Source organism: Arabidopsis thaliana, chromosome 3 (assembly GCF_000001735.4).
Source record: "Arabidopsis thaliana chromosome 3, partial sequence".
Taxonomy (NCBI): Eukaryota; Viridiplantae; Streptophyta; class Magnoliopsida; order Brassicales; family Brassicaceae; genus Arabidopsis; species Arabidopsis thaliana.
Genome location: NC_003074.8, coordinates 19,993,561 through 20,016,559, shown reverse-complemented (window position 1 = coordinate 20,016,559; position 22,999 = coordinate 19,993,561). Strand labels below are relative to the sequence as shown.

The window sequence follows — 22,999 nt, the reverse complement described above, 5'->3', positions numbered from 1 at the left end:
ATGAATGCAATCCTAGAAAAAAGTCAAAGAATGTTGGCTTTTGATCGATGAAATGCATGTACTACACCACTAGGAAATTTATTATTCTGGCTGATGTGCTCTGCATCAAAACATTAGTTATTCGTTTACGTTAGAAGTTAGATAACCAGCTAGTGGCAGATGTTAATCTGACTTTTTTTATTTATTACTGATTTATAATTAGACTTGTCAGATATAATGTATTTAGGATGAATTTCTTGAGTTTCCAAGTTACTAGTTCAACCGAAACTATACCAATTTGTATAATTTTGAAGTACAACAAGTCATAGAGCTCGTGTGTAAAAACAATAATAGTAACGCGTTGAGACAAATACGGACGTGAAGACATGTATTGTAAGCACGTCGCTTTGTTTCCAAGTAACACCCTCACCCGAAAAGTCTAATAATATAATGAAAAAGATAATCCAACTAAATCTTTTACAATATATCTAAAACTTTTGATTACGTTTGACCAAACATTAAAAGATTAATTAAGTAGTATCATGTAGACGATTTCAAAGAATCTGAGCAAAAGTCTCCTGTGACCAAAATACTAATAAGCTCTGAATAGTAAAAAAAAGTAAATAAAAAAAAGTTTGAAAATACATAATGACTCATGTTAATATCATTTAAAGTATTTTAATCTGGATTAAAAAGCTCTAGTTCATTGAATCGTTGATTAACCATAGCAGCAACTCGACAATATATAAATCATCTTTCGTATGCAAATTTTTGTCAACCTTTGAACACACTAGAATTAGGTTTATTTTATTAACAAAATGAGAATTTTTTGGAATCCCACGTCCAAGTTGATGACTTTTTTGTGATTTCCACAAAATATGCATATAAATATCAATTAGATTACAAAGACATTAAAATAGAAAAATTACAGAACACAAGAATTTTTTTTTGCAATTACTATACAAAATGTAATCTTTACTGTTGACAAAAGAAAATACAATTCTTACTATTATAGTAACACCATAGATAGAGAATGTCATAAAGCAAAAAAATTAAATAGTAAATACAAATCATTCTTTTTTCAAATATTTTTAACAAATCATTCTTGTATATATGTACACACACACCCCACAACATCCCTTCAACATATACGCGTCCTATTTCCACGTTCTCTCTATATTACATTTTTCCTTGAAAACATCTCGAGGTTCAAAATCTTTAACCCCTACAAATCAAGAAAAGGAGACAGAGGAGAAGAGAGAAAAGAAAAACGCAGAAACAATGTCTTTTTCTTCCCTCAAATTGCCAATCTTTCTCATTCTCTCAAGTCTTCTCCATGCGGCTATAGGTACGTACAAACATATTCATATTTTACATTCATCAAAACGTCTTGGATTGAAAATCTTCATCAGTCTTTAGATCAGCATAGGAAGAACCCTAGATTTTCATAGTTTGACCAATTACACGAAAGATATAAGATCAACCATAGGAAAAAAGAAAGCGTTAATTCTCATACGAATCTTTGATTTTTAAGATTCTTATTGTATTTTTTTCTTTCTCTTCTATAAATTGTAGGGGAAAACATTGTTTGCGAGAATCTGCCAACAAATATGTGCTCGTTCTCAATATCCGCTTCCGGGAAAAGATGTATATTGGAGACGGCTAATGTCGCCGGAGAATTCACTTGCCGCACTTCCGCAGTGGACGTGGAAGGGATTGTAAACCACGTGGAGACCGACGAGTGCGTTTCCGCTTGTGGGGTTGATCGGAAAACCGTAGGGATCTCGTCAGACTCCTTGATGGAGGCAGGTTTCGCCGCTAAGCTTTGCTCATCCGCTTGCTTGGACTATTGCCCTAACATTCTTGATCTCTATTTCAACCTCGCCGCCGGTGAAGGTACCATACATAATAACTCATGCATACATGGCCAAACTTGTCAAATGATAGAGATTATTTGTTGAAAAGAAATTTTGGTAGAAGATTTAATTATAGTTTATTTGCCACAAGTTTTGTTACGAAATTCATTCTTATTTTCTAATAAGTGAAAATAATGTAGTACCAAAATAAGAACGTTTTTCAAGGAATGGCCGTAACTAGAAAAGTAAAAAGTGTGTAAATTATGATCTTTATCATGGCTTATTAATGAAGTAAGAATCGAATATTTGTCTGTTTTCGTAGATTCCTCGTGTTTCTTACACACGAAACTCACTTTCATGTTTTTTTCGGTATTTCGTATCTTCAAAGCAAGGAATTTCGGTAGGAGCTATAGATGGTTATGTTTCACTTAACACAATTATTTTTTTAATGTAATAGTGTACGTTGGTCGTAAATAAATGATGCAAAATTGTAAAAGTGACGTAACGTACCAATATTGACTACACGCAGGTGCATTTTTACCTGATCTATGTGATGCTCAACGGATGAATCCCCAGCGTTCGATGATGGAATTCATCAGCTCCGGCGCCGCACCAGGCCCTGTCTCCGAAATTGCACCAGGCCCCACCTCCGAAGAAGTCTCATCTCCTGCTCTAGCTCCGGCTTCTATGTAAAATGTTCATTAATTCCACATGTGTTTAATACTTTATATTTATATTTTCGATTGATGATGATCCATATATAATGGACCGTATCTTACATTTTCTATGATTTGATACGGATATCATCAATTGATTCATATGAAAGAAGAAGGATACAGAGTGAGCTTGATTTTTGTTTATGTTTCTTAATCAACATTTCACTGTATAATAACAACTTCGTATACCAGTGTGTTGTCTTGTTCGTTAAATAAATATACGTATGCCAAGTGCAATCGCATATTTCAAATTTATTGGTTCATATTTTCATACTTCATATAATTTTGGGAGGATTCAATTTGTTTTTTCTTTCTCATCACTTATGATTTCAATAATAATAAAAGAGATCTTCCCATGAGGCATACTAAAAAATAAATACAACAAACAAGGCATCAAAAGTATATGCACATATATAATAAATACACCCGCATATGTGTATGTATGCGCATATAGATGGAAATAGAGAGAAAGGAAACAAAATAAAGCATATACAAAAGCTTTTGAAAACGCTATTTTATCAGCGCTTGTTACTCTTCTTAGCTTCCAATGTAGTCCCATCCTTAAGAGCTTGCTGAGCATCGGCTTCCATACCCAGCTTGAACAAGCAAGCCGCTTGCAGATACAAGGCGGTTGGCCAATCCGGAGACACAACCTGTGCCTGCAATGCATCTGTCAGAGCCTCTTGTGCGTTGTCGTTCATCAGATATGACAAGCACCGCCGTGCGTGTACTGTTGGTGACACCATTGTTCCCCCATCTATGAACTATACAACATAACAAGCCAGCCATTTCAGTTTAATGACTGAATGTCTAGCCCCATGATGGCTCTTGGCATCAAAATTCGAGGTATTTGATTCAAATGCTAAAGAGGTATGTTGCATTTAGAGATATTACCTGAGTGTAGCAATCGACCGCGGTTGTAAAATCTTTGGAACGGAAAGCTAAGTCGCCTTGCTTCTTCGAATTGAGAGATTCCTGCATCTGATTGGTCCACATTTGAAACGAGAGCTGCAGGAGAAGGTAAATAAAACCATATTTATAACAAGTCCTTAATGCAAAAGACTAAGCCGTGAGCGAAAGGAAGGAATAAATTAACACCTCATTGGCAATTCCTTCATCATCCTTGTATCCAATCTTACTGAGTATTTCCTGTATGGCTGTAAGATCCACTCTTAAGCATGCATCACCAAAGGGTGTCAAAGAAAGCGGAGACTCTTCTTCAGCCTCGGTTTCATGGGGTATACCCATAAGAACGTAGGAAGCTACATCAGATTCCTTCTGGAGTGTGACAAGTGAAGTCACGAGAGATTTCACATTTGGTCTTTCTCGAGCTTCATACTGCAGACAACGTGTGGCTAAGCGTACTAGCTCAGTTCCGTCTTCGTTTGAGAAATGACCCTCGAGAGCAGAATCCATTAACATTGCACAGTTCTTGCCTCTGATTAGGTCAAGCGCCTGTATAGAAGCGAGGTTAGAGAGAGTCACTGGGTTTTAGTAAGGATTGAAATACAGATTCTTTCCAACAACTATCCAGCAGGACACAATGAGCCAGGTCCTGTATTACATCTAAAGTTTGTATATCTTGTATTAATAGAGAACTTACATGACTCGGTGGAATATGTTTTCCACTCATGAGATCGAGCAAAACGGTTCCAAAACTGAATACAACACTCTCTGGTGTAACTCTACCTGGCACAAGATGAACAAAGTGGATTTAGCTTTAAGAAGCTTGTGCCCTGAAACATTTTGGAAGCTAAGGGACATATATAAACACAAAGCAGAGAGAGTTTTACCCGTTCGCAAATACTCTGGAGGAGTAAATGCCAAGTTTGTGCTATAACTCTTCCCATCTCTGCTATTTTTCATGAGTCCAAAACAAGACAACCTGGGATTCCCATCCTGTAAACCAACAAAGGATAAAACAAAATTTACGACTTTGAATACAAATCACTCAGAGAGATAAAGAAAGATTGAATCAATATATTAACCTTGTCAAACAAAACCCTGTAAGCATTGAGATCATGATACAAAGCTCTCCCTTTATTACTACAATATTCCAATGCTTGTGCTAAACACAATGCAACTCTTAATCTCATCGCCCATTTCATCGGATTATTCTCCCCTGAAAACATACAGAATCATTCAATCAACTACAGCACTAGAAAATACACAAACCCTATGAAACCAACCTTGTTCTGATTATTCAAATCACACAAACTGAATAGCGTTGTAAGTTACTCACAGTGGAAAAGATGCTTTGCAAGCGTTTCATGAGGCATAAACTCAGCAACTAGTAATCTCTCTTCTCCTTCAAAGCAACATCCAATCAGATTCGCTAATCTATCACTCCTCAAGCTCCCAACAGCTTTAGCTTCATCCTAATCAAACAACAACATTTACTCCAATTTAGACCCCAAAGATCAAATCTTTACAGAGATTGGTGATAAGGGCATTGAAGATTTTCGAAATTTACCAGGAACTGTCGATGATCAGCCCAAGCAAGGCGATTGAATCGTTTGACAGCAATCAAACGACCATCATCAAGCCTTCCTCTGTAGACAACGTTTGGAGCTTTCTCGCCGTGTTCTGATACAATGTTGTCTGAAGAGAAACCTCCGGTCGCAGATTTCAGCTGCTCCAATTTGAATTCCTTAAAAGTCGGCCACACTTTTCCTCCATTCTCTTTAACCAAGAGAGAAGAAAACATAAATCAGACAAAACCTTCAAAATTAAAACACAGAAGGAAATAAGGAGAAGCAGACCGATATCAGGAGACTCGAGAACTGAAGCGGATTTGAAGTGAGAAGGGAACAAGCAGAATGAGAACTTTGAGCAACGAGCTCCCATTTGATGACTAACGCCAGCGATGAAATCAGGTAATCGGTGAAAGAGGTGGACAAAATCAAACTATACGGAAATTGTCATTGTTAGAACCGAAAGTTGAAGTCTTTATCGATTTCGAAATTGCACACAGAGAGAAAGTCTCAAGCTTTCTTCTTCTTCTTCTTCTTCGTCTTCTTCTCGGCGTTTTCAGACTTCCCTCTACAAAGAGAATTGTTTTTTTCTTTTCTAAATTAATATTTAAATGTTTTTTATCCGAAAGTTGTTTTTCCACAAAACTTTGGCAATTTTTAAATTCTTTTTTTTTTTTTTCTTTTTCCTCTGAATAATTCATAAGATTGATCCAAAGGTGAAATACAAGGGAGGAATACATGGTAAAATACTAAAGCCGGCGGAACTTTAACCCCCAAAAACTAAGCTAGCGGGATTTTAACCCCAAGAAGTCCTTTTTCCTTATTGTATACTTTTCGAGTTTTATTGAATTACAAGCTTAAAAATGAAGAAAAAATGTTAGACATGAGAAAAAAATTATTTTATAAAAGAGCTAAAATCAAACCATAGGGTGAAATTGTAATAGTGAAGCTCTTTTACTATTTAACCGTTGAAATAAGGCTTAAAAAGCAGAAACACTTTTTTCATGTTTGAAAGTTGAAACCGCGTGAACTTCATCATTAGACCATTTGTTGTTGGCGATTGATTTTATAATTATTATATTTCTGGCTGACTTTTGGAGTATTATGAAGTTATGAATTCATACTTTGTAATGAAATTAAAAATATCACAAATCTTATATTAAATATTTCAACTAGGAAAACTCACCTATTATTAAGTTGCATAGTGCTATTCTTGTCCTAAAAATTGAGACTTTTTTATGAAAATAGATTTTTATAAAAGTAGTGTCTATTATAAAAGCATATATATGTTAAGGTTGTTGAGCAAACGATTAACGGATGTATAACGATGAACTAAAAACTCTAATGGCTGACATTATATATATTCTTTCCGTTCTCTTCAAGCACTATAATTTAATATGTACGATCTCAAAAAAGACATTGTTGTTGTGTCTAACATTGTTTGGGCTAACGAATATAAAGAAGATCTCCATCCTGATTCTGATTGTAGATCAAGCAAAATACCCACCAAACTTGCAAATGATCAAACCTTGGAGATGTATATGATATGAAGAGCATATATATTACATATTTACATGTGAACTTGGTTCATACATATATATCAAATCTCATGAACAACTTTTTACGAAGAAAAAATATATTCATATACATGAACTTGGTTCCATTATTGTTGCGAACAACTTTCACTGATTCAAAAGTTGTCGTTTTCGTGAAGAAATGTTTTACATATACACGTAATCTTCATTTCTGAATTTTGGAAATGATTTAAGATGTTTTTTTGAAAAGGACGTATATATAGTTTGAACAAAAACACATAATTGAAAATTGTCTTGAGGCCACAATATCTCGACCTTATTACTGCATGTGTGTGTGGGTAAAGTGGCCGTTAAATAACTTTTCCACGTTAAACTTCTTAAGTTCGATTGGTCTCTGATATATGTAGAGCCCCCATGGCCATGCTTTGTCCAAACGTGAGTGATAAATATAGCTCATTAATTAAAGTGGTGATAATAAAGGTTGAAAATCAAGAACTTCATAAAACAACACCATATCCAGACAGTTGTTATAATGATAATGTCTTTTTCTTTCTGCATTTTGAATTAATGATTTTACTACCCATATATGACACACCAAAGGACCCTCTTTATCATAATCACTCGAATACTACAACAATAATTAGAAGAATTCCACAAAGAAAAAGTGAAAAAGAAAGAAAAATATTTTCCAGCCAAAAAGAAAGGGCATCATGACTCATGAAAATGAAATCACTCGTTTGTGAAACATAGAACAATTAATTAACGATCATTATCATTGCATGCATACCAACCATACATGTTTATTATATACATCTCTATGTCAGTGTGTTTGTATCTTCAAGCCAATTGTCAAGCGCCACATAATCTTTGAGAATGTGACACCGAAACCTAAGAAACACTATCCACCTACAACAGAAAGAAGACAACTTTATCAAATTCAAATATATATGCATTCAAGCAGTGGGTCCGAAATATTATTCGATCGGTAGAGTAACTAGAAAAGCTATTAAGAGAATTTTATAACATTTCTAGTGATCTATATTACCAAAATATCAGAGTATTTGTAAACACAAGTGATATGTTGGACTATCATTTAGCATGTTCTATCCTACATTTGTTTTTTTGAATATATTCAATTAGCATGTTGTATTTTGAAGTTGTCACACATACATTAATAAACATCGGTATCGGTTACGACTTCATTTCAAATTCAATTAGTAACATACGAAACGGTTAGAACTTCTAAATTAGAATCGGATTACTTTTATATCATGAAGGTAGTCAAAATATCCGAGAATACACATTTGGCTAGATGGATTTTAGGGACTAACTAAAAATTGTACGAGCACCGAAAAAACGTGAAAGAGACAGAGAGATTTTGGATGACAAAGTATAGTGAAACATGTGAGCCCACATGGTATGTGCCTTTGACCACATTCCTTACCGACATACTCCACGTTCCCTCTTTCCCACCTCCTTTCTCATTCTCATTTTCATTTTCTTCCCATTTTTCACCCCTATTGTTTCTGTTTGTTCAAACTTCACCCCCTAACTATCTCTTTTTGTATATATAGGTTTGGATTGTTAACTAAAATTTAGACGGTGAGATTAAGATCTTTGTAGGCGGTTTCATAATTATAGACAAACCAAAAAAACACGTACACTAATAAATTCTGATTTGGGATGAATTTATGACTAGAATAAACAGAAAAAAGTCATCGTCCCAATTGGGCAGTTGATTGTATAGCTAAGCGAACGTTTGATGTTAACCTAAAATGGTTATGTTTCTGTTTTTAGTCATGTTATCCTTTGTCAAATTGTGAAATCCCTAAAAGCCACTACTACACAAACATCGGATTGCTTGAGAAACAAGGAACTGGAACTATACAGACTGCATCGCGCTCTTTTCTGGATCAATAATGATGTCATCAACATTTAACAACAATCAAAAACCTGAAAACTAGAGTCGAGCAGAGATCTCATGTGCCATTAGTAGCATTATCAGTGTGACCTCCATTGCTGTCTTTGCCATTCACTTGAGCCCTCGGTCTCTGAAATACCACAAGGAAATTTATACACATTAACATCAATTATTGGGGTTTCAGTCGGATTTATCACTGAATACAAATTCAAATGCGTACCCGATCTGCAGGATCAACACCGTTCCCATTCAAGAGTTTGTGACTCTCTTCTTTGGTTCTGTCTTTTGAGATCACAGGGAGCAATGCCGTTGTTCGATCAGGCAATTCTGTTTTAAAACAAAATCATATAAGAAAATTTGTGGGTTTTATGCAAGTAAACACTCAAGTAAAAGATCAGACCTGGTAATTTCTTGTCGAGGAAGAAGACAACCAAGTTCACAGTATACCACGCAACAACCACATCAACAGTGTAATGTTTACGGGACGCAATAATCAAGAGGCTTTGCAAGATGGCAATGACCCAACCTAACAGCTTTATGAACCTGTGAGAGAGACATTTACAAGCTATTATTTTGTCCGGTTATTGTTTTACGATGTGACTAGAGAAACTTTGTACCTTTTAGAACCGTATTTCTGGTAAGTGCGGACAAAGACTAGTGTGAATATCATGTGCGATGAGAAAATCAGGTCTCCACATCCGTATATCACACCACGAGGAACTGAAAAGATCAGCGTATCATCACATACGAACTAGAAGAAACATACGTCCAAAAATTGTATTAAGGGAAGGAGAAATGATTAGAACTCACAGTTGAGCAAGAGAACCTCAAGAACGTTATGTGGCCTTGGCAACCTGGCAAGCTCAGAACCCTGTAAGTTAACACAAGAGACTCACCAGAATAAACACATGAATATGGATGAAACCCTCTTTAATAGACCTTTATTTAGCTTTTACCTCTCGACAGTGATAGTTAGGGCCAGGAAGCTGAGTTGAATAGAATGTTATAACACGGAGAAACTGACAAGCCTGTTGATGGATAGAATTGGCAAACAAACTTCAAGACGAGCAAGCTTTAAATTGCATTTAAGTAGCAAAGGGCAAAGAGTCCTTACAACTAAGAAGGCGAGAACCCTGCACCATATCAACACAGTGTATATCTTCTTGCTTTTCACGATGAAAGGATGGAAAGTCCACTGCAATTTTTAACACAAAACAAACCATTCATATAACGCTGTTTCGCCAGAACAGAACTAGACATAAATCCTGAGGAAACTCACCAGGAAAAATGAAAGAAATACACAAGTGAACACAGTTTCACTTATGAAGCCTTTATCTTGACCAAGCTCCTAAAACCCCAAACAAAGCAAGAAGAGCTTAAGTATGATATTCAAAAGAGTAAAGGGATCAACCAAACCAGCTGAAATAATCGAGACAAACCGGAAGAACAAAAAAGCCAGAATCTTGAAGCGTTGGTCCTGGCCGATGAATATAATGAACTCCCCTGGCAGCTAAACCATGAATATACTGCACATAACAGATTCATTCATAAAAGTGTCAAAAATGGGAAACTAAACTGAAGCCAAGAACCCATAAAGGTTGGTAAAAAGTATACACCCCAACAACTAACAAACAAAAAACAAATAGGGTAAATTTCAAGTCTTGTGCTTTAATCTCTCCCACAGCCTAAAGTTACAATAGGTATAACAAACCATAATCATTCAACACTAAGATCAAAAAGCTGTCGAATTCAGATTAAAAGATGGAAACCTGACAGAGAAGACCAGCAAGAAGGTATTTCCAGTTCTCAGCGAGGAGACCAATCTCCGTTGTTATTTCCGAACAAAATCTCCTCCATAGCTACAAATGTACAAAACCACCACAATTCAGCCAATTACGACAAATATGATCGCAAGGAAGCAAAATCAGAAAGAAAAAAAACGACGAACCTTGGAAGCTTCGCGGCGAATATAAAGCGTCATTATCTTCTTCTTTGTTAATCTTCCACTTCCATATTACTTCAAACCCCAACAGTTTGGGTCAACATCATCAAACCAAACCCACCAAATTCAAATTTTTACAACCTAATCTTAAAATTATCTAAGGAACTCAAGTCGGGCTTAACGCCGGTGACTCAACGATCGATCGAAGAAACGAGAACGATGGTGACACCAACAGGGAAAAACCCAAGAGATCAAAAGACGAGAGTGAAGAAATCTAGAACAAAAGATTTTTCCTTTTAGCAGGATCTGAGACGACGATGATAAGCAAAAAGCCCTAAAACAAATTTCTCCGTTGCCCCCAAAAAAATCTCCGATAAGAAGCAAAATCAGCGTTTTGCAAAATCAATTTAAGCAACGTTTTGGGTGTACGATAAAACGCGAGTTCCACACGGAGAAAACGGTTTAATCTTTCTTTTTGTTTTTAAAAGTGGCGACATTTTATTCAGCCGAGTGGATGATTGGTGGGTGGGATTAATTACTCTGTGTTATCTAAAGTTGATTTATATAATCACACATTTCCTACAACATAAAATTCGTTAAAGCATATTTATATACATATTTTGCATATGTACAAAACATTTTCTTTGTAAAATAATTCGTTTTCCCAAAACATCTTATACTAAAAGTAGAAAAAATAGAAAAGTAGATACTGTTTTTCAACAAAAACCTAACACTAATCATTACAACAATCTATACAGTAGGATAATCCTATTACCTATAGGATAAAAAGATGACTAATGAATAAATTTTGGGAGATTATACAATTAAGTCATGTTCTACATTAACATCTTCTTTCTTGTCATCATCTCGTAGAATTTGAATGAAACAAACAAACACCAATCACTTGAGGAAGCAAGAGAGGATCGTGTAGTGGTGCAAATAATTCCATCTTTGAGCAACTACTTTCATAAACTAAACCAAACAAAAATACATTAAGCTTAACGTTTAATCCATTAGTTTTATATTTTCTGAGTCTACAGTGCCGTTGGTTTGTTTATTCATTCATATCTCTCTCATGTAAATTTGGCGCTCACAAACTGGAAAATCAAAATCCCTATCAGAACAACACCAAGCTGGATTCCGATTTGGAGCATCACGTTCTTCAGAAACGGCCAGGCTTTCTCCGACCATTTCCTCTTCCTTTCCGTGCTCACTGTCGTAGCTCCTTCTTCTTCCAGTGTTTCATCATCATCATTATCCTTTGTCTCATCTACTTCTTCTATAGTTTTAGACTCCTCTCTTATTTCTGAACCAACTTCGGTTATCTCCCCCGGTCTCTTGTCGAATAATCCTTTGAACTGTTTTCTAGCCTTGCTCTCCGCTTCCTGTGAGCTCAAAAGAAAACAACTCAGAGATCTTATATTAAGTAACAAAATTGGCAAAACAAGCCCAAACCATAAGTAGCCTTAATGAACTCGATTCGGGTGGACATTTGGTTGAGATAGTTTTCAAACACTGACCTGTTCCTTCTGCTTCAGTTTCAATAGAGCAGCGGTCGCATCAGCTTCTGATGATTTATCCACTTTGATCATCTAAAACACAGACACATAAGTCAGTGAGTAAGCAGATTTCTGAATCTATTCACTAGATAATGATATGCAGGTTTAGCATAATATACCATATTGAAGTCATTTCTAGCGTCATCATACTCTCCACCTGCAATGTAAGCCATTCCGCGGCGGTATAGACCTTTCACATGACCAGGCTTTGCTTCTAGAACCTATTTGGAAATTGGTGCACAAAAGGTCTCAGAAATCCCAACCTCTTATTCCAGAATCAAGCCTTCTTAAGAGAATTGTTTATTGAATGCTACCTTATTGCATGTCTCTATAGACTTCCTCCACTCTCCCATTTTAAGCAAGCAAGCCGCAACATTCAGATGTAACATATTCTTCAAATATCAGCAGAGCAAGGATACGAGAGCTAGTTAGTACTTAATACTTCTAATATTATCAAATCTAGACGTATCTGCAACTACAAACGTAATGAGAAGATGGAACTCACCCTTGTGTCACCAAATATTTTTCCTTCATCTTCATCTTGTGGGTTAACATGATTAAATTCCCGGAGCACCTGGTTTTGGATTTACCGCTCAGACACAATGAAACAAATGCTAATACTGGAATTGGTTATCACATGACTTCTATTACCTTTTCGTACTTTGCTTTTGCGAGCTCAAATTTTCCTTCTTTGAAAAGCCTATTACCCTGAAGTTCATAGTATAACCAAAAGGAGAGAAGAACCATAAATTAATAGATCTGGTGTGACCTGATTGCAGAAAAGATTAGCTAATAGCAAATTCTGAAGTGATAAAAATTTAGGACTATAGGTCAAATTATAAATGGTAGCAGAATATTTTATCCATACCGTGCTTCTGATTTTATCTGCCTCGTCCATGATGCTCTGGAAGTTCAAGCCAGTCCAGTCCTGAGACAGAATCTCTAGACTTATAAGAAACGGAAGCTGTTTACAATTTCCATGGTAAGTATCAACACTAGACCAACTTACTCTTGGCGTTTCGAAACCAAGGAGTTCAATCTCCCACTGAACATGTGCACCTTCAGACACGCCAGGTGGTCTATCAGAAAAGAAAACATGAAATGCGTTTATTTCTCCGACAACAGTTTATACACTATCGTGTTAGTGTTATTTACACAGTTAAGAGTATAACCTCGGAAATTTGTCATATGCATAATCAGGGGGGCATGTAACAAGAGCAATCTCCCCAGGTAGCATCAAACGAGTACACATCTCAAACCCTTCAGGGACCTGCAAATACGACAGAATAATCTTAACCAGTCCGTGCGTAGAGATATATTTCAACTAAAACGTCTAAAGAACTCCACTAGGTTTTCCTATAAACGTTGGAGTAACTGACCAGTCCTTCTCCTGAACTGAACTCCAACGGTTGATCATTATTGTCAATCTTGCTATCATAGAAGACAGTCTTCTCTTCATTGAGAAGCATGCCCTTGTAGTGAACGCTTAAACGACTATCTTGGAGAGGACAATCCATTGGAAACTCGCCTAATAAGTTGGTCAAACGTTGTAGATCAGAATAGTCTAGCGGATAAACTATAAACAAGAGCTGGAATCTAGCAGATGCCCCAGCAAGATATATAAGAACAAAAACCCGCACCATGTTGAAACAGATAAGAGACAGTTGAAAAGAAAGTGTGAAACATACCTCTTCCATCTCGAATTCGACGTTTTATGAGACGTCCATCTCCAAGCATGTCCCGCACCTTCAAAGCGAGAACTTGAATGTCAGTCGCTCAGTTTCCCAATTCTTAAATGCACAAAATACTGTTTTCTTATTGCATTGCATTTGTCTTTCTTACCTGAATGAAATGTACCAGTTCAACCTCAAAATGAACTTCCTCAAGGTCTTGATCTATATGCAACAAAGGAGATTCAGTCAAGTACTGCTTGCGAACATATATCACTGCCTTCTCCTTCCGAGCCATGGTTCCAATTCCGATTTCAAGACCTTTAGGCACCTGCCTAATTGACGAGCAATAGTCAGAAATGTATTCCACTAGAATGGATTTGCATGGACAGAGAGTAAAAACTGCCCCATAAACTTAACAATTACCTCAGATTTTCCAAATGTGAAGAAATAAGGTTCTTCTGTGTGAGAGAAGATCACGTGTCCATCACCGGATTTAGCAGATATTCTAATATACACCACAGAAATGCATTAAAACTTCACTCAACGTTGCCCCAAATGGAAAAACAAGGTTAAATATATTTTGACCCAAAATGCAGGAATGATCAAGAATAAATTACCTGGCTTTCACTTCATAGGGTTCTCTGGGAGATTCCCAGCCCTCACCTTCATTTAGAATCTTTCATAGAAAAGGAAAGCAATGCTTGAGCCATCAGTACGAACAAGAAATACATCATCCCTGACCCATTTGATATGTCTACATATATGGAAAATCAGGTCCTACCTTCTTGATGACCCCCAGATCATCACTTGCAATCTGGAAATTAACACAAAGGAAAGGAAAGCATAAGTCAAAACAGATGAAATGCAAAATTTCAGAGTCTTTCGGCTAACTAATGCACTGTTATCTTGGTTAGTGATGAGATCTCGCCTTGGCTTTAGAAAAATCCAACAACTCAATCTCAAAATGAAGCTCATCATCTTTTGGAAAATTTTCTGGAGCTGAGACTGGACAATCAATCTCTGCATAGTGCATTTCAGGTTTCATCTTGAACTGAAAAAAGGAAAAAGATAAAGACTTTTCAGCCGTTGAGAATCAAGAAAGTAAGTTGAAATAGCTAATGGAAGATTTGGCGAATCGACTCATTGAACTTGAGGTAAATCAACAAGACCCTCTTCAGAACCCAAACTACGCAGCCGAGTAAAGAGACACAAACGTTATCATTGAGGCGACACTGATCTTTAAAGAGTTTTTAGAGTTACCATTGCAATTTCACCCTTGTGCATCGTGGGAATTCCTTCGAGCAATCCAAGAATCATTTTGCTGTTTCCCAAGACATCTCTGATCGGTACACCTCTCCCTGAAGGAACATCAAACAACACATTCAACGATGCCCCTAACAAAAAGCTAAAAGCAACACCCTACTGAGAAATGTTTCATCAATCAATCTCACCTCCAGATTCTGACCTCGTAGATTCCACAACTACACCATCCAGTGTCCGTACAGTGCAGTGATAAATAACCTGACGAAAAAACACTCATAAACAACCAAAATTGACCACGAGAAGCAAAAACAAAACCAAAATTATTAACCTGATCACCATCAACGGGGCTCGAATCACCTCCTCCAGGTCGCACCACAGCTTTCAACAAGCTCCCGGGAACAATTTTCTTCCTCCTATTCCACATTCAATTTCTCAAATTAATGATCTACTCACTACTCCCAGCAACAACAAAATAAAATCAACTGATTCAAACATAGATTACAAAGAAGATAAAACAATCATGAACCTCTTATCATCTTCCGTTTCGGATTTCTTCTTCTTCGGCAAGTAATTCTGCTCCGTCTGATCGCCTACCGCCATCGCCGATCAAATCCAGAGTTCCGCGAATTAGGATTTTGTGGAACGCAAACCCAGAGTGAAAGATCTACGACATGAAATCGATCCCAAAGCTCTCTCTCACTCCTCTCTACCTTCCTCTCTTGATACTGGCTGGGTAGCTCAACCAACAACAACTGTGTTGAATTGTGAAAAGTCTAGTAAATGTCTTACTGAATTAAACAAGATTAGTTTTTAAATTTTTTTATCAGACATATTGCTAAAAAATACACATATGTTTTTTTAACGGGCTTTAAGGCCAAACGGGCTTCCAATTATATAATAGTCCATGTAATCTGTTTTGTACTTTTTGTTTGCTTCATTTTTGCAAATGGTTACAATTTGTTAAGTTCGATATGAAAATTAAAAAATTGGTTACGTGTACTTTGCCCTAAAAGAAGGCTAGTTGTGAGCTTTCAATCTTAAATAATCTAATGTTATTTGCCTCAAAGTAAAAAACCAGACCGGATCCAAACCATTTTGGAATTATGTTGTATGTTTAATATAGGTGTACATGAGGTACCTCAATCGATTGTGGATGAACATTTTTGGGTCTATAATTTGTACAACAAATGAAACGAAAATTTGGTGATGGGTTGGTAGTTGTTAGTTGAGCAAATATGTTTCTCTTGAAAATTCTTCTATGCATGTGAGAACCAATTCACTCTATTCTGTTTTTTCCTAGCATTCAGAATCCATATAAGGAAAAAGGCCGAGCAAAGAAAATCCAAAATACACAAAAATTGAAACATAATTGGAGACAGATAGTTGCAAATAGGTCAACTTGTTTTAATATTGGTTTGCAGAAGCAGTGAACAGATAGTGACAGAAGAGGGAATACTATACTGTATTAATTTTGGTAGCTAATTTCTTCTCTTGCAAATATAGTTTGTCTTCAATAGTACGAAATTGTAACCTTTAAGAAATCAAGCATTGTAACTTTCATTAAATCTCGCACTTACCAATAATCCATAGGACATGTTTTTCATATTAGCATTTAATGCCATTTAAGCATATCATATGTTTTGTTAATTAGATAGGCCAATGTGGTTTCCGAGTATAACACAGAGAAAATAACTTGAAAATACAAATATGAATACTTCGAGCTTGTGAATCCGAAAATCTAAATGTGAATACAGAAACCTGTATGTATGCAAGCTTTATTTTCTTCAAAATAGTAATCAATCACATAGTTTATAGTATATGTACTATGTTGTTCTTATGTGAACTATGGAAAATGAGGAAAGTGGCATTAATGCGAGTCATGTGAAAGTGCAAATGGTTTTCATAAATGTTATATATCCGAACAATTACCAATAATTTAGTAGAACGATACGAACCGCGTGAAGCAGTCAACATACAAAAACACCCACATGAAAATGTGAGTCCCATTCCCATACTCCCATAGAAAATGGTTTAGATCAGGGTATTGGATTCAGGACTCGAGCAAGACGAATTGTTATTTGATGACTACATTACTGTGCTAATTAGATTATGTGGTTACAAAACTTGAAACAATAATATAGGTCGACGAAAGAAAATACTACTAGTAATAATAAAAAAACTGGACATGATGATTTGGTACTAGTTGTTGGAAACAAACACCGAGAAAACCAATACAACTAAAAACAGCTGCCACAACTCAAATTTCAATACTAATAGAAGTTGTCAATATTTATTAATCTGGAGTAACAAATGGCATAGGACAAACTCTGCACGTTGATCCACAAAGAAGACCAGCATTTCAGCATTTAATCAAAAATCGAGTTATTTAAGTGCTCGTGTGCTTCTAAATATTTAATGATCCATTAATTAATAGGTTGCCAAATTCCTTTCTATACGATTTTACCATTTCACTTGTTTAAATACTACTATATGACCTGAGTTTTGTTGCTAATAACAAGGCTCATTAGGTTTTGGGTATATAGTACATATCACCTTTTTATCTTTTTGTATTGGTTACTTCTGTCAGACTGTCAGTAGTAGTCTCAATGGTAAGTTTTCTTAAGAACATAGTAAATTTTTTTAGTGGATTTAGTAAGTAATATACTAATATTTATCGAAATTATAGTGTATGATAATACATACTTGTGAAACTAATTTGTGTTTTGACACCAAATTGATTAGGAATTTAGGATGTTCTTTCCTCAGATTTACCCCCCTTTTTTTTTTTTGCCTTTTGACGTCAATTTGTGTTACCCAGTTATGGGTTGTTGTTACTTATTACTGTTATCTCTCGGTTTGTGAGAATTTCTTTTCTAAAATTAGATTGTCAAATTCTGTCAATAAAAAAAAAAAAAGAGTACATGTTTTCTTAGTATTGATTTTTTCATCAAAATATGATTTCGCATGCAAAGATTTTAGGAAATATATATCCACCTGATGTGGGAATCAAAATCATATAACAAACTTTTCTTTTACTAATTACTTACTTATCCATTGCTTAAGAGTTGTGTGAACAAAAGAGAGGCAGAGAGGGATGACACTAAAGGAACAGCCCCGTGACAGACTGACATTTCATTTCCCAGTAAAAAAGTAAAAAAGAAAAACCCAAAAAAAAAGAAAAGAGAGTCACCTATCTCTGTCTGTCTCAAAGCTCTTTTCTTCATCTATCAAGCCATCAATGGTGGTTAAACGATCCAAAACCTCGTCCTCTCCACACTTCCAACTTTCTTTATTCTTCTTCCAAATCTTCCACTATCTCTACATTAACCCTAACCTTTTTTCCACTATTTCACTACCTGTCATCAACTCTAATCTTTCTTCAAACCAAACCCATCATAAAATCTTCCCCCTAAACACACCCAAAAGTTACGAACATAAAATCAGTCAATAAGCCCACTCCGATGGTAACCGAGGCTCTTGCACTGACTGCTCCGCCCTCACGCCACCGACCATCTGGCTCGAGAACCCACCATTGTTGCTCCTCTGTCTCCACGACACATCTACATAAATTAACAAAAAAATTAAACCAACTGGTGATAAAATTGACCGCTCAATTAACTTAAATAAGCTCTCGAGGTTGAGATTAATTTGGTATACCGTTGAGAGTAGCCGTAGACCGGACCGGTTCGCCTAAATTCAGATTCAGGACCTGAGCCAGTCTAGCCGGAACCAAAACCGTCGATATAGCTAAACCCAAGAGTAAAAACAGTTCTCATCATAAAACTAAAATATACCAAAGATTGACATTTGGGGAATTGAGCTTTTTAGGAACTTACTAGGCTTCTCTCGAGTCTCAGTTCTTGAAGTATGGTTAACACTTCGAGGTAAGAAGACACCGGTTCCGGTTGAGCCACGTTTTCCGGTATGGTCCCCGATGAATACAGCTCTCATAACATCACGCCTCGGAAACTGATTAGACCATGCAGAAGACGACAAATCCACTGGACCAACATTTTTGTTGCCATTAACTCTTACTCCTCTGTTCTGACGCACCAATTGGCGACGATGTTTCATTAACTGTTGCTGCTTTAGCTGCTGAAACTGCACAAGAAGACAAATGAAAACAAACCAATCAGCACAATCGCACACAAAAACTCAAAGATCAAGTGTTTAAGAGAGTTTTGCTTGTGATTGATTACCTGGATAGCTTGTAGCTTCTGGTATTGGAGAGATTGATGATTGTTGTAGTAACCGGTGCCGTTGTTAGAGTGGTTTTTGACGGTAGCGGAAAGTTTTGCGGGAGATCCGAGAAGTCCTCTGCCACTATGGTATGGTTCGTCGTTGATACTCATCCTCTCCGCAGCACAGTACAGATCCCATGAAGAAACTCGCGAATTAAGGTTCTGGTTAAACCGCTGATTCAAGCAACAACAGCCAGTTCCGGCGACACACGGAGGCGAACGATTCATTTCCCACGCCTGAACAACCACGGAGAACAAAATTCCCAAAAATTAAAAATCCAACGAAAACAGAGAAGATTGAGAACGAATTTGGTTTTAGATCGAAATCAAACTACCTTGTGGTCATTACCGGCCGGAAAAGCGTGATTACCGCAAACTCCACCGGAGAAATCATCTTTGAGAGATGACATAACCATCTGCCGAGTCAATCCGGCTAAGAAACTCTCCTCGTCATCTTCCTTCACCGTGTTAGGCTTAACGGTAGAGCCAAAAGTCCCAAATCCATGACGAGGCTCGTACGGGAACAAGGAGTCATCGATTCCTACACTGTTATTCTCCTTCTCAACGAGAAAATCATCGTCAGTGAGAAACTCCGTCGGAAGCCAAAACTCAGCATCGTCGACTACGCTACTAGGAGGTTCCATGGCTAAAGTGAAATTTTCACGGAAATCGAGAAGGGAACTTTAATAACGGAGGTTGCTGTTTTGTTAAGTTTCAATAACGAGTTTTGTGAAATCTCAGGGACCCAGTCTCAGGCGAAAAATAACAGAAAACAAAAAAATACTAGAAGACGAGGGAAAGAGACTGTCATGTATTTGTAGAAGGAAGAAGAAGAAGAAGAAGTAGTATAGAGAGGTGGTGGTGGTGGTGGTGGGGAAAAGGTTTCGTTCTTCACGCGCTTACAGTTAGAAAGTGGAGTTGACGCGCTAACAACTACTACTAGACTACTACGACTAACTAATACAGAGAGGGTAATGGCAAGTGACTTTGTGGGACCTCACTCTCGGAATATCTGTAAAGCGAGTTGACTACCACGTGATAGGGTTATAACCGTCATTTGACTGGCACGTGCCTTGTTTTATTTTACTTAATTATCCTTACAACTTGGAGTTTAGGATTCAATTGTGATTTTATCCCTTTTGTAATTTTAGTTAGCATTTAATGTGAAGCGTGAATGTTTTTGATACGTAGTATACGATGTTTTATTTCCTATTTAAGATACACAAGTCGGATCTTTCTTTAGGTACGTGGAACAATTATTGTGATTTAAATGATGAAAGTCTAATAACTGAAATGATTAGCAGAGAGAGACAGGGCTATTATTGTCATTTAAGTAAGGATTAACACATACCGTCGTGGAAAGCGCGTTTCTTTCAAGTTTTTAATGGATACTTTCTCGAGACGGGTGCAAATGACGGGTTTACCCATTGTAAGTTACAAAAATTCTGTTGGGTTTAATAACGGTGCCGAAAATAAAAACAACTCAACTGCACTGTACGATGGTGTGACGTGGCAAAGTTTGATTTGTTGAGTGTCGTAAGGCGACATTTGCCCCATCTAATATCCACTTGGCATAACCAGAGAACGAGTTGTGATACTTCGCGTACAAGTTATCTCCTATTTTCCCACTAGTTTAAGAAAGCTAATATGAATAATCATTTTGTTAAATTTATATTTATTCGGTGATGGATAAAAGTTTTTAGTCCTCTAAGACATGAGATAAACTTGAGATGTCACGAGAATTTTTTTTAGTTTTTATAAGATAGTCACAAAATTGCGAGAGGAAAATGAAAATTGCAATTTATTCCCATGTTTATCTAGTTGGATGGTATGTTTTATGTACGTATGAAACATAATAATAGAGAGGAATTTACATGCGTTTTACATCTGCATGTCAATATCATGTCTATGCAAAAGAGTACTGTATTTCTTTACCACTTCCCTAAAAATATCAATTTCACTACGAACTTTTATGTTCCTACTAGTCATACTCTCTACATTTACGGCAAAAATGTTTCCATGTTTTATTTATTTTACATCATAGACATCAATTATAAGTTTCTTAGCTATGTGGGTTAGCTTTGGATAATCCAAATACATGTAATTTGGTATAATGTATGTGTGACAAAAAAAGAAAGATAAAAGATGCATTATGCATATGATGTATTAAATTCTTCATACCTAAATTGCTTAAAGCTTTTAGAGTAGATGATGTGTTGGATTGTGCTGACGGGAGAATGAATGTTACTATGATTGGCCTTCCACAAACTTTCCGAAATCATAGAACACATTTTCCGCAAATAAAAAAAAGTGAAAGCAGAAAGAGAGAGCTTCGATTTTGAATTTCCCCTAAATGCTAACAATTTCTCTTTTTCGCCGAAAGATAAACGAAGTTATTACAACATCGTTTTCTACTTCCTTGACTTATCACGATAATAACAACTATTTATACTCACTAAATCACATATTATTGTTGACCATGCTTTTTAATTAGTGTGAATACTCCCACTCCATTATCGTATGTTAGCCTTAAACCATAAAAAAAAAGGCTCTTAAACTTAGTTTTGTGATACAATTAAATCAGTCTTCGAACCTTTAATAAGAAAATATTACAATATACACCGTTATGTGTGACCCAAATATACATATATAATTGTGGATAGATCATTATTCCCGGCCCATAAAACGTGCATGACATGCTTTCTTGTCTTTGTATGTTGATAATAAAGTCGAAGACGCCGTCGATCGATCCCAAAGAATTATTATTTCTTTTGCAAAAACACACCTTAACATAAAATTGGTTCAGCAAAGTTGTTTTGCCCGTCTTTGCTCATTAGGTTGCAAAATTTTATAATAAGTGGAAAAACTATTATTAATGGTTCTTGTTTGTGTACTTAACTACTTTCGTAGTTGTATGTTAAGAAATTAGAAATTGTTTTCTAGGGGTTATGGGTTCCAACTCAAAACAAGGATTAGATTGATGATCATTCATATATTTAAGTACTAGTTAGGTGATTTCTTTTAGTTGTAGATGGTGATTATTATTCTAGTTTATTTTACAATGCATTCTAGTTTTAAATTGGCAAACACCCAATTTAAGAGAATGCCAAAAACGAATATTTAAAATAAACACATTATGTAATACTATAATAATGATGTGAGCTAGGAATGTAAGACTGATCATCGAACATTCATTCAAAAATAAATAAATAAAAGACTCATCGAACTATACTAATTACATTCTGATATGACATCTAAAAGACAGGACTCGTAATTGTTTCTTAAGATATAACTTGAGTTTCTCTATAGCAGGCCTAGAATTTTGTGGCCAGTTAATATGATCATGAAAACATTTTAAAAGATGTCTAGAGAAAAACATTTGTTTCCTAAAGAACATGAAAACATTCGACAATATTGAAAGGGTTTGATGTTATTTGACATACAGAGGATTAAAGCCACATCACATGGACAACACGAGACTGTCTGAACCGAACAAGAGATCTTGACTATATAATTTAACCAATGATTTTTTGTTTTAATTATTACTTCTCGTTATCTTGTTTTTTTTTTTTTTTCTGGGTGGGGTGGTGGAGTCCATTTTGATTTCGGTGACAATAACAATTTCACGATTGAGAATATCAAATATTATAAATGCTTTTATATTAGTATTTTGGGAGGTTACTTAAGCCTGTTTGTTTTCATAATTCCCTTTTCTTTGCTTTTGTCTCCCTCTTTTTCTGTTATTATATACTTCATGTTTGTTTCCAAAGTAAAAATATAATTGGCTGCAGCTTCTATTCCCAACCATGTAACCATATGGGACCTTCTTTGTTTCCTCGT

At 36.0% G+C, this 22,999-nt stretch overlaps 5 protein-coding genes across 9 annotated transcripts; 1 reads left to right on the top strand and 4 right to left on the bottom strand.

Moving 5' to 3' along the window:
* The first annotated feature begins 906 nt into the window (after positions 1–906).
* AT3G54040 (PAR1 protein) lies at positions 907–2,834 on the top strand. Of its 2 annotated transcripts, none has more exons than NM_001339648.1 (3): positions 907–1,327; positions 1,555–1,875; positions 2,365–2,802. In NM_001339648.1, the coding sequence occupies exons 1-3, from the start codon at positions 1,093–1,095 to the stop codon at positions 2,526–2,528; spliced, it is 720 nt and encodes a 239-aa protein (NP_001326759.1). In that variant the 5' UTR covers positions 907–1,092; the 3' UTR covers positions 2,529–2,802. The 2 variants fall into 2 exon arrangements, with proteins under 2 accessions (NP_001326759.1, NP_190972.1); NM_115264.4 differs by having other exon boundaries at positions 1,109–1,327; positions 2,365–2,834.
* Positions 2,794–5,633, bottom strand: BSK6 (kinase with tetratricopeptide repeat domain-containing protein). The gene is made up of 9 exons (NM_115263.4): positions 5,314–5,633; positions 5,025–5,233; positions 4,794–4,929; positions 4,540–4,673; positions 4,345–4,450; positions 4,155–4,240; positions 3,650–4,006; positions 3,446–3,559; positions 2,794–3,315 (listed from the first exon to the last, which is right to left on the bottom strand). Exons 1-9 carry the CDS (start codon positions 5,396–5,398, stop codon positions 3,070–3,072), a joined length of 1,473 nt encoding a protein of 490 aa, NP_190971.1. The 5' UTR covers positions 5,399–5,633; the 3' UTR covers positions 2,794–3,069.
* A 2,672-nt stretch (positions 5,634–8,305) lies between these two features.
* AtIPCS1 (Inositol phosphorylceramide synthase 1) lies at positions 8,306–10,944 on the bottom strand. Its single transcript, NM_115262.3, has 11 exons — positions 10,430–10,944; positions 10,251–10,340; positions 9,921–10,007; positions 9,761–9,829; positions 9,596–9,676; positions 9,438–9,509; positions 9,292–9,352; positions 9,099–9,201; positions 8,882–9,024; positions 8,702–8,808; positions 8,306–8,611 (listed from the first exon to the last, which is right to left on the bottom strand). The coding sequence occupies exons 1-11, from the start codon at positions 10,460–10,462 to the stop codon at positions 8,540–8,542; spliced, it is 918 nt and encodes a 305-aa protein (NP_190970.1). The 5' UTR covers positions 10,463–10,944; the 3' UTR covers positions 8,306–8,539.
* A 335-nt stretch (positions 10,945–11,279) lies between these two features.
* PAS1 (FKBP-type peptidyl-prolyl cis-trans isomerase family protein) lies at positions 11,280–15,739 on the bottom strand. Of its 2 annotated transcripts, NM_115261.4 has the most exons (20): positions 15,445–15,739; positions 15,247–15,331; positions 15,107–15,176; positions 14,916–15,013; positions 14,584–14,706; positions 14,437–14,469; positions 14,273–14,331; positions 14,079–14,160; positions 13,825–13,983; positions 13,671–13,728; positions 13,362–13,510; positions 13,155–13,252; positions 12,992–13,061; positions 12,851–12,910; positions 12,634–12,690; positions 12,488–12,556; positions 12,297–12,374; positions 12,102–12,203; positions 11,944–12,015; positions 11,280–11,808 (listed from the first exon to the last, which is right to left on the bottom strand). In NM_115261.4, exons 1-20 carry the CDS (start codon positions 15,516–15,518, stop codon positions 11,497–11,499), a joined length of 1,908 nt encoding a protein of 635 aa, NP_566993.1. In that variant the 5' UTR covers positions 15,519–15,739; the 3' UTR covers positions 11,280–11,496. The 2 variants fall into 2 exon arrangements, with proteins under 2 accessions (NP_566993.1, NP_850701.1); NM_180370.3 differs by having other exon boundaries at positions 11,358–11,808; positions 15,107–15,331; positions 15,445–15,699.
* Positions 15,740–17,823: 2,084 nt separating this feature from the next.
* AT3G54000 (TIP41-like protein) lies at positions 17,824–20,383 on the bottom strand. Of its 3 annotated transcripts, NM_115260.3 has the most exons (5): positions 19,495–20,383; positions 19,118–19,396; positions 18,755–19,019; positions 18,576–18,665; positions 17,824–18,478 (listed from the first exon to the last, which is right to left on the bottom strand). In NM_115260.3, exons 1-5 carry the CDS (start codon positions 19,801–19,803, stop codon positions 18,363–18,365), a joined length of 1,059 nt encoding a protein of 352 aa, NP_566992.1. In that variant the 5' UTR covers positions 19,804–20,383; the 3' UTR covers positions 17,824–18,362. The 3 variants fall into 3 exon arrangements, with proteins under 3 accessions (NP_566992.1, NP_974428.1, NP_001319743.1); NM_202699.2 differs by having other exon boundaries at positions 18,576–19,019; NM_001339647.1 differs by having other exon boundaries at positions 17,855–18,665; positions 19,495–20,027.
* Positions 20,384–22,999: the final 2,616 nt, after the last annotated feature.

What these genes read in the sequence shown, in the direction of transcription:
- AT3G54000 (NM_115260.3), bottom strand. Translation starts at nt 19,803, where the DNA reads ATGGAACCTCCTAGTAGCGTAGTCGACGATGCTGAGTTTTGGCTTCCG. An exon ending in CGGCCGGTAATGACCACAAG is followed by an intron (nt 19,397 to 19,494) that starts GTAGTTTGATTT and finishes GTGGTTGTTCAG; the next exon opens with GCGTGGGAAATGAATCGTTC. An exon ending in TGAGACTCGAGAGAAGCCTA is followed by an intron (nt 18,666 to 18,754) that starts GTAAGTTCCTAA and finishes TCTTGGGTTTAG; the next exon opens with CTATATCGACGGTTTTGGTT.
- AtIPCS1 (NM_115262.3), bottom strand. Translation starts at nt 10,462, where the DNA reads ATGACGCTTTATATTCGCCGCGAAGCTTCCAAG. An exon ending in TTGCTGGTCTTCTCTGTCAG is followed by an intron (nt 10,008 to 10,250) that starts GTTTCCATCTTT and finishes TGTTATGTGCAG; the next exon opens with TATATTCATGGTTTAGCTGC. An exon ending in GGGTTCTCGCCTTCTTAGTT is followed by an intron (nt 9,510 to 9,595) that starts GTAAGGACTCTT and finishes ATCCATCAACAG; the next exon opens with GCTTGTCAGTTTCTCCGTGT.
- PAS1 (NM_115261.4), bottom strand. Translation starts at nt 15,518, where the DNA reads ATGGCGGTAGGCGATCAGACGGAGCAGAATTACTTGCCGAAGAAGAAG. An exon ending in CCCTATGAAGTGAAAGCCAG is followed by an intron (nt 14,161 to 14,272) that starts GTAATTTATTCT and finishes GGTGTATATTAG; the next exon opens with AATATCTGCTAAATCCGGTG. An exon ending in AAATATTTGGTGACACAAGG is followed by an intron (nt 12,375 to 12,487) that starts GTGAGTTCCATC and finishes TGATATTTGAAG; the next exon opens with AATATGTTACATCTGAATGT.
- BSK6 (NM_115263.4), bottom strand. Translation starts at nt 5,398, where the DNA reads ATGGGAGCTCGTTGCTCAAAGTTCTCATTCTGCTTGTTCCCTTCTCAC. An exon ending in TCCAGAGTATTTGCGAACGG is followed by an intron (nt 4,241 to 4,344) that starts GTAAAACTCTCT and finishes ATCTTGTGCCAG; the next exon opens with GTAGAGTTACACCAGAGAGT. An exon ending in ATGAAGGAATTGCCAATGAG is followed by an intron (nt 3,560 to 3,649) that starts GTGTTAATTTAT and finishes CTTCTCCTGCAG; the next exon opens with CTCTCGTTTCAAATGTGGAC.
- AT3G54040 (NM_001339648.1), top strand. Translation starts at nt 1,093, where the DNA reads ATGTACACACACACCCCACAACATCCCTTCAACATATACGCGTCCTAT. An exon ending in TCTTCTCCATGCGGCTATAG is followed by an intron (nt 1,328 to 1,554) that starts GTACGTACAAAC and finishes TATAAATTGTAG; the next exon opens with GGGAAAACATTGTTTGCGAG. An exon ending in CAACCTCGCCGCCGGTGAAG is followed by an intron (nt 1,876 to 2,364) that starts GTACCATACATA and finishes GACTACACGCAG; the next exon opens with GTGCATTTTTACCTGATCTA.